General features: G+C 44.0%; 1 protein-coding gene across 1 annotated transcript in view; it reads left to right on the top strand.

Moving 5' to 3' along the window:
- The window catches only part of FNDC1 (fibronectin type III domain containing 1), a 312,818-nt gene that overhangs the window by 149,815 nt on the left and 144,098 nt on the right, over positions 1–18,905 (top strand). Inside the window, 2 exon segments of the mRNA XM_030198432.1 lie at positions 4,069–4,176; positions 9,173–9,361. Of these exon segments, the coding sequence (XP_030054292.1) occupies positions 4,069–4,176; positions 9,173–9,361 (297 nt within the window).

The raw sequence follows: 18,905 nt of genomic DNA on the forward strand, positions 1-18,905 counted from the left end.
TCACTGTAGCTCAGACAAATTGTTTTCTTTTATAAGGTGGTTGGACTTAATTTCTTAGGTAAATTTCACTAGGGGGCCCTTTTACTACTCTGCGTAAGCGTCTACGCGCGCCCAACGTGCGCCAAGATGGAGTTACCGCCTGGCTATGGTGTGGATCTTATGGTAATTTCAATTTTGGCGTGTGTCCGATATGCGCGTCCAAAAAATAATTTTTATTTTCGGATATGCGTATTGGACACGTGCCAAGTGGCATTTGATGCACATAGATCATTACCGCATGGTTACCGCATGAGTCTTTACCGCTAGGTCAATGGCTGGCGGTAAGGTTGCAGACCCAAATTGGACGCGTGGCAATTTTGATTTTGCCGCACATCCATTTTTTGGCAAAAATTTTAAAAAGGCCTTTTTTACAGGCGCACTGAAAAATGGATCAGCACGCTCCCAAAACCCACGCCTATACTACCACAAGCCATTTTTCAGCGCACCTTAGTGAAAGGACCCCTAGTATTGCTTTCTCTCTGCAGTCTTCTCCACTGTACTTCCTCCAGTTCTCCTTACAGCTTTTCCATTTGTGGGAAGCTGATTTTTGGCTCTCCTAATTCCTGGATCCTCTTGCTTCTGTTCACTGAAATGTACATGTGAGGGCACAGTCAGTCTCCACCTGTCCCATCTCTAATAAATCCACTTACATAGAACACAATTCTTATGCGAGGAGACTATCCAGCTCATTTTCGAAAGTGATCACCGGCCATCTTCTGACACAAATCGGGAGATGGCTGGCGATCTCGCAAAAGCGCCCAAATCGGTATAATCGAAAGCCGCTATTTTGACACCATCGCCGCTTTCCCGTCGCAGAGCCGGCGAAAGTTCAAGGGGGTGTATTGGCAGCGATGCGAAGGTGGGATATGGGCGGGCATGGGCGGGGTTACGAAATGGCCGGCTTTAGCCCATAATGGAAAAAAAAACCCAGCGATGAAGAGCATTTGGCCGCTTTTACTTGGTCCCTTTTTTTTCAGGTCCAAGCTTCAAAAAGGTGGCCGAACTGACCACATGACCAACGGAAGGAATCGGGGATGACCTCCCCGTACTCCCCCAGTGGTCACCAACCTCCTCTCAGCATAAAAAACAGGTTACAAATACTTTTTTGCCAGCCTCAAATGCCGTACCCACCTCCATGACAGCAGAATGTGTTCTGTCCTCCGACAGCCTTTACCTGCTTGTGATGTGGCTCTGGGGTGAGTGTGGCACCTTTTCTGTTATTTGCACTGCAGAGTCACATCAGCAATGCATTGTGGTGGGTATAGGTATTGGTAGTTGGTAGGCTCTGCTTTCCCCCCTGCTTACTGGGTCAGAGTGTGCCCTGTTTTGTTTCCTGTTGTAGTCCATGCGGTAGTGGCCATTTTTGTAAGACAGTTTTAGATCCCTTTCATGTGTTACCCACGTCAGAGAACGTAGTTCTTACCTTGAATGGTGCTGAAAGAGGGCATTGTACACCATTGTGCCAGCTCTGACCTACTGCTAATCTTAGTACCAGGGGACTCTTTGCCAGTGGGGCACAACCTCTGTTCTGCAGTTAACTGTGAGTAAACGTGGTTATTTCAAGAAAGGACTTTTTCAGAGAGATTAGTCTTCAGGTGTGAACTGGTGTACTAAAGTTATACAGCAGCAATAAGTCCTAGAGGCTGTATGCAGGTCCCTGGAGCAGTTTTAGTGGGTGCAGTACATTCGTGGGTAGTGGGTTTGGGGGGGGGATTGGGGGGCTCAGCTCCCAAAGTAAAGGAGCTATGCACGTGGGAGCTTTTCTGAAGTCCACCGCAGTGACCCCTAGGGAGCCTGGTTGGTGTCCTGGCATGTCAGGGGGTCAGTGCACGAAAAATGCTGGCTCCTCCCATGGCCAAATGCCTTGAATTTGGCCGGGATTTGAGATGGCTGACATAACTTTCCATTATCGCTAAAAAATGAAGCCGTCCATCTCAAACCCCGGCCAAATTCAAGGCATTTGGCTGGCCGGAAACGTATTATCGAAACAAAAGATGGCTGACCATCTTTTTCGAAAATACGGGTCTGGCCAGCTGTTTGCGGCGCCACCAAAATACATCGCCGCCCATGTATTTCGCCGGTGCTGTTCGATTATTCCCCTCCACACAAACTATCACAATTCTCCCAGCTGAAAACTAACTTTGAAAAAGCAAGAATTGATCCAGGTATCACCACATAACAATCTATTTAATTTTTAAAGATATTTTTTATATAAATATATTTTTTATATTCTTTATTTTTATGGAGACCATCAGAAGCATGAGCAGTTCCAACATACAGCAGGATTCTGTTTTAACAGTCGCTCATAATTGTCATCGATCTTTCTTCTTTTTTCATTATAAACATGTATTTTCACCATCTTCATATATACAAAATAGAAGTTAAAATAATGCACTTAGCTTCAAAGGCTGAGTCAATGGGCACACTGCCGACATGGCCAGTGTTTCAATTGCTTCTTCAGGGAAGTGGTCCATCAAGCATGTAGCTGCTATACTCATTACCGATTCTCTAGAGCTACATGTTTGATGGACCACTTCCCTGAAGAAGTGATCGAAACACTGCCCATTTCTAATAAGGCGTGATTTCTTCTGCCCTCTCTCCTTGTAGACCAGTGGGTTTCTGGTCAAACTGGGTTCTGGATCTCTTGACTCCAGCTCCAATCACACAAGGATTGGAACCCCTCACTTCTGCTTCTGGCACTCCTTGCTTATGTCCAGGCCATCCATACAGTGGCGCATATATGGCGAGCAGCTCAAGTCTCTGCAGCCCATGACCCCCCCCCCCCACCTCAACCTCAGCCCCAGCATTAAAAAAAAGTATCCTTGGTAGTCCAGTGTAACCCCTCCCCAACCCCTTTAGACACGCCCCACACCCCTCAAATGTGGCCAGGCAAGAGTGATGCCTACTTGCTCCTTCCTCCAGCATGATCCAAAATGGCTGCACCTGACCTTTATCGGTTCTCAGCATTGCTGATTATATCTTGTTTAACTGTACAAAGAACTTGCCTTGAGTTTAGTCACCCATGTATTTATCCCAACTGACTCTGTATCATGCATCTTGTCCCCATCTATATATCTGCACTTGGCCCCTCAGCTCTATGGTAAGCTGTATTGTAGAAAACTTTAGTATCGTAGCTATGTTATTTGAATGTATTTTATTTTTTTTATTTTATTTGTTGCATTTGTATCCCACAAATGTGTGCTTATGAATGTTCCAATGTGTGCTTATGAGATCTTTCATTAGTATTATTCTGACATTGTATTATATCTCTGGTATTTGAATTCCAGTGCTGTTAAATGTGTGTATTTTTGATCCTGTTTCATGGTAGTCCTATTATTAGGTTTCAGTGTGCTCTTCATTTATTATATTTATGTTTATACTTGGCCATTTTACTATTGTTATGCTGTTAACAAAATTGTAAGTTTTTTGTTGAACTGTACCTTCTATACACTGCCTTGGGCGAATCTCTTCATAAAGGCAGTTAATAAATCACAATAAATACATACATAAACTGGTCTGAAGAAGTTTTCTTCCATGCCCAAGGCCTAAATGTCATTGAATGGAAGCTGTTCCTCATGTCCTTCCTCTGTGAGACAACTGGACACACTCTTTCTGATTAATTGAACAAGACCCCTTGCTTGGGCTCACACTGTAGGTCTTATATTACCCCTTTACATCATCAAGGAATATCCCCTAAGGTCATGTTATCACCCAGCCCCCTCCAACTTTACCACGAGAATTAGTGCAAGGATTCCAAGAAGCCACAAAGCCTCAGTTTAGAAATGGAATTTAAAGGAGCCTTTTCACACATTTACATATTATTTCCCCACATGACCGTTTATTTGTTATCTTATATCTTAAGTAAAAAAATTAAATAAAAAGGCAATAATCAGCTAATACTTTATGATGTCTACATCAGTTCTTTGTTTTGTGTTTAAAATGTAATGAAGCAAAGCAGTATTGTTCACATCAATTTAGGGTGGTGTCTAATTTTGTTCCATTTTTGTGAAAAAAATGAATATTCTATAGCACCCACCAGTGCACCGGAAAACTTTGATGTGTGGCCATTAAATAGCAAGAAAACAGCTGTCAGAGCATCATGGGACCCTCTTCCAGAATCTCATGGAAAAATAAAAGGTAAGAACACTTGACAGGAATAATTCAGCTACTGTACAGTAAATTATGTTCACCTGACAGAGGAAGGAATGTACCTGATTACTAACCTTTTCTCAAACAAACCATATCATTAAGGGATGTGCATTCATTAACATGCCTTTCTGTGCCCAATTGCCTACTAGGAAAGTATGTGCCATTATGTCAATATGCACAAAGTTTACTGTGGTCCGAATTTTATTACAGGCCATTTGCACATGTATGTGACTTACAAGTGAAAATGACTTTATAAAATTACTCCTTTAAGGTGCCTTTGATTCCTGTTCACTCTGGAAGGTTTTAAATTTCTATCATGATTGTAATTTTCTGATGTCTCGCTATCTCTGTTCTTCATCTGTTTTCAGAAGCTTCTACCTTGAGCAACACAATAATAATGGGTGATTTCAATTACCCCGATATTGACTGGGTAAATGCAACATCGGGCACGCTAGGGAGGTAAAATTCCTTGATGAAATCAAGGGCAGCTTTATGGATCAGCTGGTACAGGAACCGACGAGAGAAGGAAAAATTCTAGACCTAGTCCTTAGTGGAGCGCATGATCTGGTGCGGGAGGTAACGGTGCTGGGGCTGCTTGATAACAGTGATCATAATATGATTGGATTTGATATTAGCTTTGAAGTAAGTATACATAGGAAATCAAATACGTTAGGAGACCAACAGGGGCATTTTCGAAAGAGAAGGGCGCCCATCTTTTGACACAAATCGAAAGATGGGTGTCCTTCTCTCAGGGTCGCCCAAATTGGCATAATCGAAAGCCAATTTTGGGTGTCCTCAACTGCTTTCCATCGTGGGGACGACCAAAGTTCACGGGGGCGTGTTGGCAGTGTACTGAAGGCGGGAGGGGGGGGTTAAGAGATGGGCGTCCTCGGCCGATAATGGAAAAAAGAAGGGCGTCCGTGATGAGCATTTGGCTGACTTTACCTGGTCCCTTTTTTTCATGACCAAGCCTTGAAAAGGTGTCCGAACTGACCAGATGACCACTGGAGGGAATCAGGGATGACCTCCCCTTACTCCCCCAGTGGTCACCAAAAATAAAAAAATAAAAAAACATGTTTTTCCAGCCTCTATGCCAGCCTCAAATGTTATACCCAGCTCCATCACAGCAATATGCAGGTCCCTGGAGCAGCTTTTAGTGGGTGCAGTGCACTTCAGGCAGGCGGACTCAGGCCCATCCCCCCCACCTGTTACACTTATGGTGGTAAATGGGAGCCCTCCAAAACCCACCTGAAACCCACTGTACCCACATGTAGGTCCCCCTTCATCCCTAAGGGCTATGTTAGTGGTGTACAGTTGTGGGGAGTGGGTTTGGGGAGCTCAGCACCCAAGGTAAGGGAGCTGTGCACCTGGGAGCAATTTGTGAAGTCCACTGCAGTGCCCCCTAGGGTGCCCGGTTGGTGTCCTGGCATGAGAGGGGGACCAGTGCACTACGAATGTTGGCTCCTTTCACGACCAAATGCCTTGGATTTGATCATTTTTGAGATGGGCGTCCTCGGTTTCCATTATCAGCGAAAACCGAGGTCGCCCATCTCTAAGGTCGACCATCTTAACGTTTAGATTGCCCATCTCTAAGGTCGACCTAAATGTTGAGATTTGGGCATCCCCGACCGTATTATCCAAACGAAAGATGGATGCCCATCTTGTTTCGATAATACGTGATGCCACACCCCTTCGCGGGGACGTCCTCAGAGATAGGCGCCCTTAGAGGTGGTCATCCCCATTCGATTATGCCCTTCTATGATAAAATGAGAAGAATGGTAAAAAAAAAAAAAAAACTTAGACGAGCAGCTGCGACGGTCAAAAATTTATACCAGGCGTGGATGCTGTTTAAAAACACCATCCTGGAAGCCAAGGTCAAATATATTCCGCGTATTAAAAAAAGAGGACGGAAGACCAAACGACAGCCGGCGTGGTTAAAAAGCTTAGTAAAAGGGCCCCCTTTCTTAATATGGAAGTCGTTTAACATTTGGATGTATTTTAAAGCCTTTAGCAAAAGTCCAAAGCACACTCCCCCCGATATTCAAAACTATTTAACCAGCCAGGAACAGTTCATGGCCGGTTAAATAGGGTTTAAGTGCCTAACTGAGTATATGAAGCAGGAGATAACCGGTTATCTCCCACTGAATATCCCGGTTAGTGGCTAGCTGACATAGTCGGCTAGGCACGGATATTCAGCGCCTAACTGGCTATGTTGAGCAGTCAAAATAGTCCACTTAAATAGCAGGCCTATCTTTAACTGCTGAAAAGTTAACCGGTTAGCACTGAATATAGGAATAGCAGGTTAACTTTTTAGCCGCCCAAATAAACCTGGATATTCAATGCCGGTTGCCGGATATGGCCCGGCGTTGAATGTCCGGGTGTAGCGTCAGCGGTGGATAGCAAATGGGCTGCCTGCCGCCGGCTGAATATCAGGCCCACTATCTCTTGATAAATGGGAGATATGTTAAGCCAGAATACAGTCCTGTATTAGTTTTGGTTAAAACTTACACCCATGAAGATTTATTCAAAGAAATAAGCTTTTTGGACTTTTCTCATATTTACATTCTCAACAGTTACTGTGTTTTGGCTTTTCAAGGCAGTAGTGTTGCCATTATTGTGTGGCCGTTAAAAATGAATATCTCATGAGCTCTTACCACCTCCTATTTTGTAGGTAGTAAGAGCTCATGTACTAACTGATTAGCATAGACACGCTCCTCTCCACCACTCAGACACCCCTCTGCGAAAAAAATATTTTAGTGCATGGTGGGTGCGAGCAGCATGCAAAATTACCATGGGACACCTCAGCAAATCCCGCAGTAAGCCCTTTCAAGCTGTGGTAAGAGTGCACTAGCAGTGCAGCTTGGTAAAAGTGCCTCAATATGTGTATATAGGCATAAATAATTTGTTTATTTCAGTATGAGCCTGTAAGTGTAAATATCATTATGCCTGCAGCTTCTCAACACCTTCCCAAAATTGTCCTCTATTGGGGTCCTTTTATAAAGCATTTTCTATGTATAAAGCATGTTTTATAAAATTGCAGTGGTACTCCTAGGGGAATTCTGCACAAGAAAATTACAAATAAAGTTTTCAGAATTTTGAATTATTTTGTGCAGAATTTCCCCATTATAAAGGCTGGCATCTCCGCCCCCCACCACCAAAGCAGTTTCCCCTCTTCAGGTTCCACCATCTCCATTTCTCTCTTGGCTTGTATCCAGGGCCGGTCCTAGGGTCTCTGGCGCCCCCCTGCATACTATGAGTTGGCGCCCGCGACCCCCCCCTCCGGCACCCGCGCGCCCCCGCCCCCCCAGCATCTCCTTTCTCTCTTCTCCCACCCTGCCCCTGTCCAGCGATTCTCCTTCGCCCCCATCCCCCGCCACCCTTGGTGCTTTAAATCTTTAATTTACGTCCGTTCCAGCAGCCGCGTCATTTGAAAGCCTTGCCCCGTCTCTAGCCTTCCCTCCCTTCGTGAGTTCGTTCTGCAGTCCCGCCCTCGAGGAAATGACGTCAGAAGGCGGGACTGCGGAACAAACTCACGAAGGGAGGGAAGGCTAGAGACGGGGCAGGGCTTTCAAATGATGCGGCTGCTGGAACGGAGGTAAATTAAAGATTTAAAGTACCAAGGGCAGCGCAGTATGGTGCCGCAGCGGCGCCCTTGAAGGCAGGCGCCCCCCTGCGGCGCTTACCCCACTTACTGGGTTTGAACAGCTCTGCTTGTATCCCTCCCCCTGGTAAGTTCAGTCCCCAGCTTTCTCCACCCCTTCTCCTGGGTGAACACCTCCAATTTTTTCTCCCCCTCTTCTACCCTATTTCTGTTCACCTGTTCTCTATCCTCTAGCAGTATTCTGCCTTCTAGGGTTCTCTCTCCACATTCCTCAGCCTTCACTGCCATCCCTATGTTCTTCCCCTAACTTTCAGCAAGACCCTTGTTCTGGCTAGTGGCTGACTGAATTTCGGTTTCAGTGTTGGCATCGAAACAGGCCCGAAGTCCAGGTTCAATCATGTGTTGGTTTCAGAACCTCCCCGGGCCTACCTTTAAATGCCCTGGTTGTCCAGTGGCCTGTTCTAGGCAAGAGCAGACCCCAGTTGCCCTTGCCTCCACCGGTTCCTCAGCCAAAATGGCTGCAGAGACTGCTACGGGAAGTCCCAGCAGTCATTTTTCAATTGGAACCGTCATGGGCAGGCTGAGATTTATTTTCTTTCATTTTATACATGTTACAATTTGAATTGTTTTTGTATTGTTAATGTATGTTATTTAGGTTATTGTAATCTGCCTTATACATCCTATAGGGTGAAAAATATAGTATAGTAATTATCCCTGCATAAGTGTACCAGACAGCAAACAACTTACAGTAGGCGTTATGCAGGGTGGTTTGCCAGTGTTGTCCCCCTCCATCCCGAGGCAACAGAGAGTTGGGTGTTTCTGGTTCTCAACCTGCTGCTCTAACTATTAAGCCATTGCTCCATCTGTAGAGCAAATGGGTGGAATATAAATTTTATATTAAATTGAATGTTAGCACATAAAGTATACACATATGCGCATAAATTGCAACTTCACCTATCCTGTGCCCAAATTCCTCCCCTGAGCCTGTCTACTCAACAAATATGTGCTTTCTTGCACTGTGCATACCTTTTAGGTGTGACTTAATTTTATAAGAGTCCTTTTACGTGCAAAAAAAGTTTAGAAAAATGACTCTCCATCCATCTGTGCACATTATCTATTAGTGAGCTTTAGTGAACTCATCCAAAAAGCTGGAACTTTTAAGTCTATCAAAGTAATTAAGATCCAAAGCTCTAAACCAAACAGCCCTAGAAGTTGTCTTTAATCTGCTTCGTGATTGTTTCTGGATCATGTGAATCTGATCCACCACCTTTCCTGGAAGATCAGATCTGCTAAAAAATTGTGTGTGTCTTTCTCTCTACTTTAACAGCTGTCTTCTGATAAATTGTTTTCAGTTTTCCTTTTCTGTCTTCCCAATCATTTCAGAATATATTATTTCATATGCTCCGGCTCTCAAGCCATTTGGAGGGAAGTCTGTTACCTATGGTGGAGATGAGACATCTGCTGTCATTAACGACTTGCAGCCAGGGGAGCGCTATATTTTCAAAATTCGAGCTGCAAACAGGAGAGGACAGGGCCCTCTGTCTAAAGCATTAACTGTTGTCGTGCCAGCTGGTAAGTACTAAAAAAATTTAAATTTATAAAAGTGTTATAAAAGTGCTCATACCAAATAATACTGCCAAAACCACAGAGGAAGCAATGGACTGAACATCTCAACCAAGCGTAATCATAGCACTAGTAAGTACTATCTCTATATTTTGGGGTCCTTTTACTAAGCTGCAGCAAACACTATCACGTACTTAATGCAGGTTAAAAAGCACTACCGTGGGCACACTCAGGTGTCACACAGTATTTTTGAGATCGGCGTGCACTGCTCACATGCTAAATATTAGAATATATAGTGTTTAGCACTGGGGGCATGTCTGGGTGGCGGAGAGTAGGTGTGTTCTGCACTATGGAGGAGATTCTATATATGGCACCTAAAACAATTGATGCTGAAATCAGTGCCAATTAAGCATATTTTATAATAGGCACCTAGGCGCCGATTATAGAATACACTTAATTGATATTGCAGCACTTAAAGCTGCGCACATCCATTTACACCAGCTAAAACATGGTGTAAATCCCGGCGCGCGTAGATTAAGGCACTCTGGGCCATGTTCTATAATTAGATGCCTAAATTTTGGAAAGCCCACGAAATGCCCATAACTATGCCCTTTTTTGTCTGCACGCATTAGAAGTTCGATGCATATCATTACAGAAAACGCTTAGCGAGTTGTGCGCCTAAATTGTAATCGGTGCCAATTAGTGCTCATTATTGTTTGCTAAGTTCTGCTATCAGTGCTCATTAGCTAATGGGGAAATTAGTGCATGGCCATTAATAGGAAAATTGGCCTCAGCGAGCGGGAAAGACCCATGCTGAGGATAGTGCTGTCCGCTTTTTTGCACTGCTTAGTAAAAGGACCCCTTTGTTTTCTCTTGATTTAAAGATTTTAGCTGTTTACTGTTTTGCTTTGAAAACATGGTGGGAGACAGACCATTAAAACAAATATTGCAGTCTTAATCAATATTTTATAGCCTATTTTTAAAAAGTGCACCCAGCTTAAAAATACATCTTTATTTTTACTCTAGAAGTTCTATTTGTGTTTTGGACATCTGATAATCAACATTTAGACATCCATATTGCATGGATGACCAAATCCTGATTTTATAAAGCCAGGATATGGATCTCTAATGCTGGAGTACATCCTTATAGCAAGGGGGCATAATCTGGGTGTGTTTGGGTGGGACTAGGGAGGGGCCAAAATATGGACATCCAACTCCAATTTCAGAACAGAAAAGGATATCTATGTCCAAAAAGATGGACATTGTTATTTGGATTTGGTACTTGGCACGTCCAGGTTACGGAAAGATGCTCTGGTTGAGCAGCTGTCCACTGGAGGGATTAAGGGAAGTCATCTTCTTTATCCCTCTGTGGTTGCTGCCCCCCTCTCTCCCCCAGATGTGAAACTAGGGCTCTATGACAGCTTCAGAAATTATGAACGTTCATGGTACTAAAATCTTTTTTAAATTAACTCCCTGCATGCAGAGTTGAGGAGTAGCCTAATGGTTAGTATAGTGGGCTGATAGCCAAGGGACCCAGGTTCAAATATCATGTCAGTTTTTTGTGATTTTTTTTTTTTAATTTTGAGCCTTCTAAGGACAGAAAAATAACTACTGTTCTTGAATGTTTAAGAAACCTGCAAGTTAAAGGGTAGTGATGCAGTGTGTATTCAGGTATAGTAGCTATTTTTCTGTCCCTGGAGGACTCACAATTGAAAAGAAAAATCACAAAGGACTGAAGTAGAATTTGAACCTAGGTCACTTGCTACTCAGCTCCTTGCACTAACCATCAAGCTACTTCTCTGCTCTACTTGGATGTCTGTGTGGCCATTGTGTAACATGGATGTGACTATACTGTCACAAAGACACCCATGTCCCTGTTTTGCCTCATTCAAAATTCAGATGTTACAGTTTATAAAATGGATGTTCATGCTGGATATCACCAGCACATGGATTTCCATTTCTCATGTATCTTAGAACAAACTGTATGCTGGTATATCCTATTCTAAAATACATAAGAAATGGATATACAAATGTGACGTACAGAGCTGGATGTCCATATTCTGAGTTGGACATCCTTTCACTGTAAATAAGAAATTAAATAAATAATTAGATAAATAAAATAAATGTTTCTAGAAAATCACTGTAGTGAAGAAGACCTCAATACATAAAAATATTAGATAATGGTAATTATAGTATGAAAAAATGTTGACATTGATAATGCTAAAAGAGGGCTGCAGTGAGAAGTTTTCAAGGCTATTTGCAATTTAATGTCATGGAACCATGTGTTAAAATCCTTCTGTACACACCATCCCCCTTGTTTACTAAGCTGCATGGGCATTGCCAACAAAGCCCATCTGAAGTGAATGGGCTATGTCAGCATTACTACTACTAATACTACTATTTAACATTTCTAAAGCGCTACCAGGGTTGCGCAGCGCTGTACAATGAACAAAGAAGAACAGTCCCTGCTCAAAGGAGCTTACAATCTAAAGGACAAAAAGTGCAGTCAATCAAGATTGAGGCAGTCTAGATTTCCGGGATAGTGGTACAATGGTTAGGTGCCGAAAGTGACATTGAAGAGGTGGGCTTTGAGCAAGGATTTGAAGATGGGTAGGGAAGGGGCTTGGCGTATGGGCTCAGGGAGTTTATTCCACGCATAGGGTGAGGCGAGGCAGAAAGGGCGGAGTCTGGAGTTGGCGGTGGTGGAGAAGGGTACTGAGAGGAGGGATTTGTCCTGTGAGCGGAGGTTACGGATAGGAGCGTAAGGGGAGATGAGGGTAGAGAGGTAGTGAGGGGCTGCAGATTGAGTGCATTTGTAGGTTAGTAGGAGAAGCTTGAACTGTATGTGGTACCTGATTGGAAGCCAGTGAAGTGACTTGAGGAGAGGGGTGATATGAGCATATCAGTCTAAGCGGAAGATAAGACGCGCAGCAGAGTTCTGAACGGATTGAAGGGGGGATAGATGGTTAAGTGGGAGGCCAGTGAGGAGTAGGTTGCAGTAGTCAAGGCGAGAGGTAATGAGAGAGTGGATGAGAGTTCGGGTGGTGTGCTCAGAGAGGAAAGGGCGAAATTTGCTGATGTTATAGAGAAAGAAGCGACAGGTCTTGGCTGTCTACTGGATATGCGCAGAGAAGGAGAGGGAGGAGTCGAAGATGACTCCGAGGTTGCGGACAGATGAGACGGGGAGGATGAGGGTGTTATCGACTGAAATAGAGACTGGAGGGAGAGGAGAAGTGGGTTTGGGTGGAAAGACAATGAGCTCGGTCTTGGCCATGTTCAGTTTCAGGTGGCGGTTGGACATCTAGGCAGCAATGTCGGATAAGCAGGCCGATACTTTGGGCTGGGTTTCCGCAGTGATGTCTGGTGTGGAGAGATAAAGCTGGGTGTCGTCAGCATAAAGATGATATTGGAAACCATGAGATGAGATCAGTGAGCCCAGGGAAGAGGTGTAGATTGAAAAAAGAAGGGGTCCAAGGACAGATCCCTGAGGAACTCCAACAGAGAGCGGGATGGGGTGGAGGAAGATCCATGAGAATGTACTCTGAAGGTACGGTGGGAGAGATAAGAGGAGAACCAGGAGAGAACAGAGCCCTGGAACCCAAATGAGGATAGTGTAGCAAGAAGTAAATTATGATTGACAGTGTCAAAAGCGGCGGATAGGTCGAGGAGGATGAGGATGAGGATGGAGTAGTGACCTTTGGATTTGACAAGGAACAGGTCATTACAGACTTTAGTGAGTGCCATTTCTGTCGAGTGTAGAGGGCGAAAACCGGATTGAAGCGGATCGAGGATGGCATGAGAGGAGAGAAAATCAAGGCAGCGTCTGTGAATGGCGCGTTCAAGTATCTTGGAGAGGAAGAGTAGGAGGGAGATGGGGTGGTAGTTGGAAGGGCAAGTAGGGTCTAGTGATGGTTTAGCATACGGCAGTCACTAGTGTGGCTTTGTAAACGGGGGGGGGGGGGGGGGGGGCATATGAATTCCAGTGATTGGCATCATACTGAACTGTACTTTCCATCTATATTTTAAAGGATACACACACACACACACATTTCTCATTCTTTACCCTTTTTCCTCACATATCCCATCTCTTATTCTCTTCCCTCTCTTTACCCACCTTTCCCCCTGCAGACTCTCATTTTCAAAAGAGGAAAACATCTATCTTTTTGTTTTGAAATAGCCATTTGCTAGACATTGTTGTGCTCAGTGTGTCTATCTTTTTGAACCATTTTTGAAAAACAAAATCCCCAAGTGAAAAAAGCACAAAAACAAGCTATTGAGATGTATGGGGGACCAACATTCTTAGTAGACTGGCCACACAGACTTCCCAACAAAGCAGAGCACAGGGGTAACCTAGAGGGCACTGCAGTGGACTACACATCTCACCATTACCCCCTTATATTGTATGGGGAACCCTCTAAAACCCACCAAAAACCTACTGTACCCAACTGTACACCACTACAGTAGCCCTTATGTCTGCAGGTGTCACATATATATGAGTACAGTGGGTTTTTGGTGGGTTTTGGATGGCTCACACTTCCCCCACAAGCATAACTGTTAGGGTGGGATAGGGGCCTTGGTCCCCTTCTCTACAGTGCACTGCACTGACCACTAGGCTTCTCCAGGGATCTGCTTGCTACTCTAATAGAACTGGCCATAACATCTGAAACTGTCATAGAGGCTGGTATGTACTGTTTCTTTCACATCTTTGGGGAGTTGGAGGGAGTCATTGACCACAGGGGAAGTAAGGGGGGGGGGGGGTCATGTCTTAATCCCTCCAGTGGTCATCTGGTCATTTAGGACACCTTTTACTGATTAAGTCATGATAAAAACAGAGCAAAACATCTAAATTGTAGCCCTAGATGTTTTTGTTTTGTTCCATTATGGGAATGCTCAGATCCCACCCCACCAGCACACTCCAGACATGCCTCTTTGTGATTTGGATGCACTAAAGACAAACTGCATAGAAAAACGTCTTTAAAATGTGTTTCAAAAATAGCGATTTGGACATTTTGGCAAATAAAACATCCAAATGACACAGTGCTGCTTGTTGGACGTTTTTCTGTTTCCCTGAGTTAAGTATTCATTTTAGACTTAGGGTCAGCCTTTGGAGGATGTAGAAGAATGTAAAGCCATTTGCAGAAACTAATTATAGGGCCTAATTTACATAAGTCATTAGAAGTTGAAAAGTAGGGGCATGAGCAAAAAAAAAATAGTGGCTAAGTGGTAGGGCTGACTCTATTGGAGGCTCACAAACTTAGACAAAGAAATATATGTATAAAAAAAACCATCAAATCAAACAGAAAGTGTAAAATAATATGAGAAGATCAAAACAATCTTCCTGTTTAACATAGGATACTGCAACCAGAATCAAATTCCATGTCATTCCACAAATCAATCCAGAGAGTTGGTTAGCGCTGTGCCTTATGTGCTCATATATAACTGCTTCCAGACAGTATACCTCTATCTCCAGCTGGTTGATGATCCTACCCTGAGCAGTTCTAGTTCAATTTGTGGCTACTTGCTCCTGGCCAGTTTTTACTGGGTACAGTTGAGCTGGGGGTTTCTTTGGTGGCTTTAGCCCTGCTGGGATACACTTTGTGGTGCCAGGTTCACCCCCTCTCCCAATTCTCCCACACCTTTACCTTTCTTGGAATGTAATTTCCTGCCTCTTTAAAAAAAAAAAAAAAGGTTCTGAGAGGTTTGGGAGTTTGGGAAGGATAGCTCTAGTGTCTGAACCAGCACAGAAATCTGAATATCTCAGTGGCCAGCATCTCTGTAAGTCTTTTATTTTCTTGCCTTCTCTGCCTCTCCCTATGGTTGCTGTTGCGGAATCAGCTAAGCGCTGTTCCAGCAATGTGCTGGTAGCCATCTTGGATTCAATTTCTCAAGCATCTGTTCCAAATTTGCTGCCTCCTGTCCCTCATTTCACGTCCTTAAGCAACAAATCTTCTTCCTCAGATCTGGGGCCGCGATCTGAGCTAGAGTTGGGCTCTGGTGCAGGAGCAACTGCATTTTCTCTACTGTTTGTGCTCCTCATGCACTAAACTTATTTGCCGGCCCCGATAGATTTACCTGATCTGCCTCACAAGAAGAGGAATGTAGATCCTTTGAGGGATCTAGATGAGGTCTCCTTGCCTTTGCCTCATGGCTTTGAGGCAGTGCACTCTGTAAACTCCTGCCAGTCACTGCCTGACCCCCTGGAGGAGTGAGACTTGCCTTCTGAAGAAAAGGATGCCCCACTGTGGCCAGGCTCTTTCAGAAGGAGAAATTGTTTACCTTTATTTCTAAAGACAGACCAGAATTTAAGAAAGCGTGGGACAGGCATGTGGGATCCCTTAGGAAAGGAAGAGTTAGTGGTTAGTGAGGATAGGCAGACTGGATGGGCCATTTGGCCCTTATCTGCCGTCATGTTTCTATGTTTCTAAGGCTCTGGAGATCTTCAGTATTTCTCCTCTGGAACCACAGTATACAGCAGCTATGCCAAATCCTATTATGTGAGGAACTAAAAAGCCTCCAAAAACCTTTCATATCCATGTGGCAATGCAGAAGTTGATTACTATGCAGTGGAACACCCCTGAGGCTGGTCTTAAAGCGGCCAGGGCTATGGCCCATCTTTACCCCTTACCTCCTCAGGAGTTGGACCATTTGAAATTGCCTAAAGTGGATGCTTTAGTAGTGGCCATAACCAAGAAAACCACTCTTTCTGTTAAAGGAGAGTCATCAAATCTTCCTATTCTCACAGCTGCAGCTGTACCCCGCATCCAGACTCACCTTTTTCTTCCGATGGTCGGGCTCTGCAGCTTTTCCAGATTGCCCTGTCCCTGCATTGATACCACTGTTGCCTGTTTCCCTGTTTCTCAAGCCTCATTCCAGAGATTATCCAAGCTTCACTCTGATGTTCCTGTATCCAAGCTTCACTCCAGAGTCTATCCAAGCCTCAGTCTGATTTCCCAGTATCTTTGCCTCGCGCTGGTGGCCTGCTATGTTTCTCAGTGTGTTCCAAGCCTCATTTCAAGTTGTGACATCATCAGTAAGGACCTTTATAAGGAATCTTGGGACTTTCTTGCTTTGCCTTCTCAAGAAGTCTTCGTGTTCCTGTTTTGTTCTAGTTCCTTCCTTGACAAGTTCCTGCCTAGTTCCTGCTCCAGCTTTGCCAAGTTCCTGTCTGGTTCCTGTGAGCCTTGCTCCTGAAGCCTTTTTCCTGTGAGTCTTGCTCCTGAAGATTTGTTCCTGTGAACCTTGTTCCTGAAGCCTTGCTCCTGTTTACTCTGTTCCTTGATCTTGCTACAGCCAAATCCTGATCCTGATTCCTGCTACAGCCAAGCTCTCTTCCTGGTTTCTTGAATTATTGACACCTATATGTGACTATCTCTGGGAAAAGGTGACTAATGTAGCAGATTGGTTGAGAAAAGCCTCTTTTTTTATGACATGGGTCCATAAGCAGTCTGACAGTTACATGTTTGAACTCCTGTAACTTTTATTTTTTTTTCACATAAAAGGATGGGGTTTGGACTGTTATATTACAAATTGTTTGCGCTGACAATTCATTAAAACCTCATTTTTTGTTTCTGGAGGCTTTAGTCACCTTTTCCCAGAGATGGTCACATATGGAGCTATGACATTGCTGACTAGTGCATGTCGATGACATCATCCCTTCTAAGTTGTACATTTCTAAATACATTCTCTTGGTTTATCACATGCTTGAAGGACAAGGCATGTCTCTTTCCCTCTCATCCATTTCCTCCTTTTTGGCCTAAACTTGGGAAGAGAGGCAGAGAATAGAAGAAAAAAGAAAAAAAAATGAAGACAGGGGCCATCCAAGAAATCTCCAGGGGCCGCCAATAGATCCTGGGCCTTGCATTGAAGAACTGCTGTATGTGTCTCCTCCCTGGCCATGATAGGCTGGCGAGGATAGCTCGTCATCAGGGCCAGGTTGTTCTGGTGGCTTCCGATTGGCCCAGAAGGCCCTGGCATATCTCGTTCGCCTTCAGCTCTATGCTCTGATTCGCTCCCTCAACTCAGAGGACTCTTAATTCAGGGTCCAATTCAAATAGAAGACCCATCACCCTTTGGTCTTATGGCTTGGCTCTTGAAAGGATAAGGTTAAGGCAAAAAGGATGCCCTAAACATATTATTTCAACTCACCTCTAAGCAAGAAAATATCTACTTCTTTGGCCTATGCTAGGGTATGCAGAACCTTCGAGTCGTGATGCTCTGACAGGAATATTCAACCTTTTAGGGCATTCCTGCCTTACATCCTTGCCTTTTTGCAAGAGGGTTTCAAGAAAAGATTGGCCTTAAATTCCCTGAAAGTGCAGATTACCATACTTACTTGTTTCAGAGGTTGACTTCAAAATTCTTCTTAGCAGCTCATCTGAATATAGTTTGTTTTCCAAGAGGAGTTAATCACTTGCAACCTCTGAGATGTAACATCTGTCCTAGGTGGAACATGAATCTGGCTCTGCAGGTGTTACAAAAGTTGCCTTTTGAACCCCTGAAGAAGGATCTCACCCTTAACACAGTCTTTCTGGTTTCCACCACTTCTGCCAGGAGGGTATCAGATTCAAATGCTTTCAAGCAGGGAATCATTTCTTCTCTTCTCAGGGGCAGGTATTACTATTTGCATGGTACCAAAGGTGGTCTCTCCTTTCCTTCTGAATCAGCTGGTGTATCTTCCATTCTTCTAAAGGGAAGAACATGGGGAGGACTTCAGTTCCTTGAGATATTTGAATGTTTGTAGAGTTCTTCTACAGTATTTAGAAGTCACAAATCAGTTTAGGTGATCCAACCATCAATGTGTATTGATCTCTGGCCCGAAGAAAGGGTTGCAGGCCACTAAGGCTACTATTGCTTGTTGGCCTAAAGATTGTTTTTGGCTTATATTCTGTCTGGCAAATAGCTTCCCTTGGACCTTAAAGTTCACTCAACAAGGGCTCTGGTTACCTCAATAGCTGAAGCACAGTCTGTTTCCATTGAAGATAGTTGCAAGTCGTCAACGTGGACCTCCACTCATATCTTTGTGAAACATTATTGGGTGGACATCCTGGCCAGGAACTATGCTTCCTTTGGAGAGTCTATTTTGGCAGTGGGGGTGTCCTTTGCCCTCTGAACTTGAGGACTGCCTTTCTACATCCCACAAGTTTCTGGATTGATCTGAGGGATGACATGGAAGAAAAAATAAGTTCTTACTTGAACATTTCCTTTTCATTAGTCCCAATGGATCAATCTAGAGACCCACCTTTATTTTCAGTTTCTTCATAGTTTGATATCTGCTCGTTGTTCAGTGATTGTTTTTTCCAGTTCATTGCTTCTGTTGTGAGAAGAATTCAGCTTTCTCTGTTTCAAATTCTGCCTCCCCTCCCCCCCAAAAAAGGGAAATGAGAATGAACGGATACCTAGTGAGTAGACAGAGATTATACTCTTCTCCTGAGCTTTGTCATTTCTACTTCTCATTGTTCAGTTTTTGTGGTTCATGTTGTTTTTTTGCTTAGAGGCAGGAGATTTCTTTCCAGTTCTTTCACGGCTTTGTTATCGATATACTGTTTGGAAGCAG

This window comes from Microcaecilia unicolor, chromosome 3, assembly GCF_901765095.1.
Source record: "Microcaecilia unicolor chromosome 3, aMicUni1.1, whole genome shotgun sequence".
Lineage (NCBI taxonomy): Eukaryota > Metazoa > Chordata > Amphibia > Gymnophiona > Siphonopidae > Microcaecilia > Microcaecilia unicolor.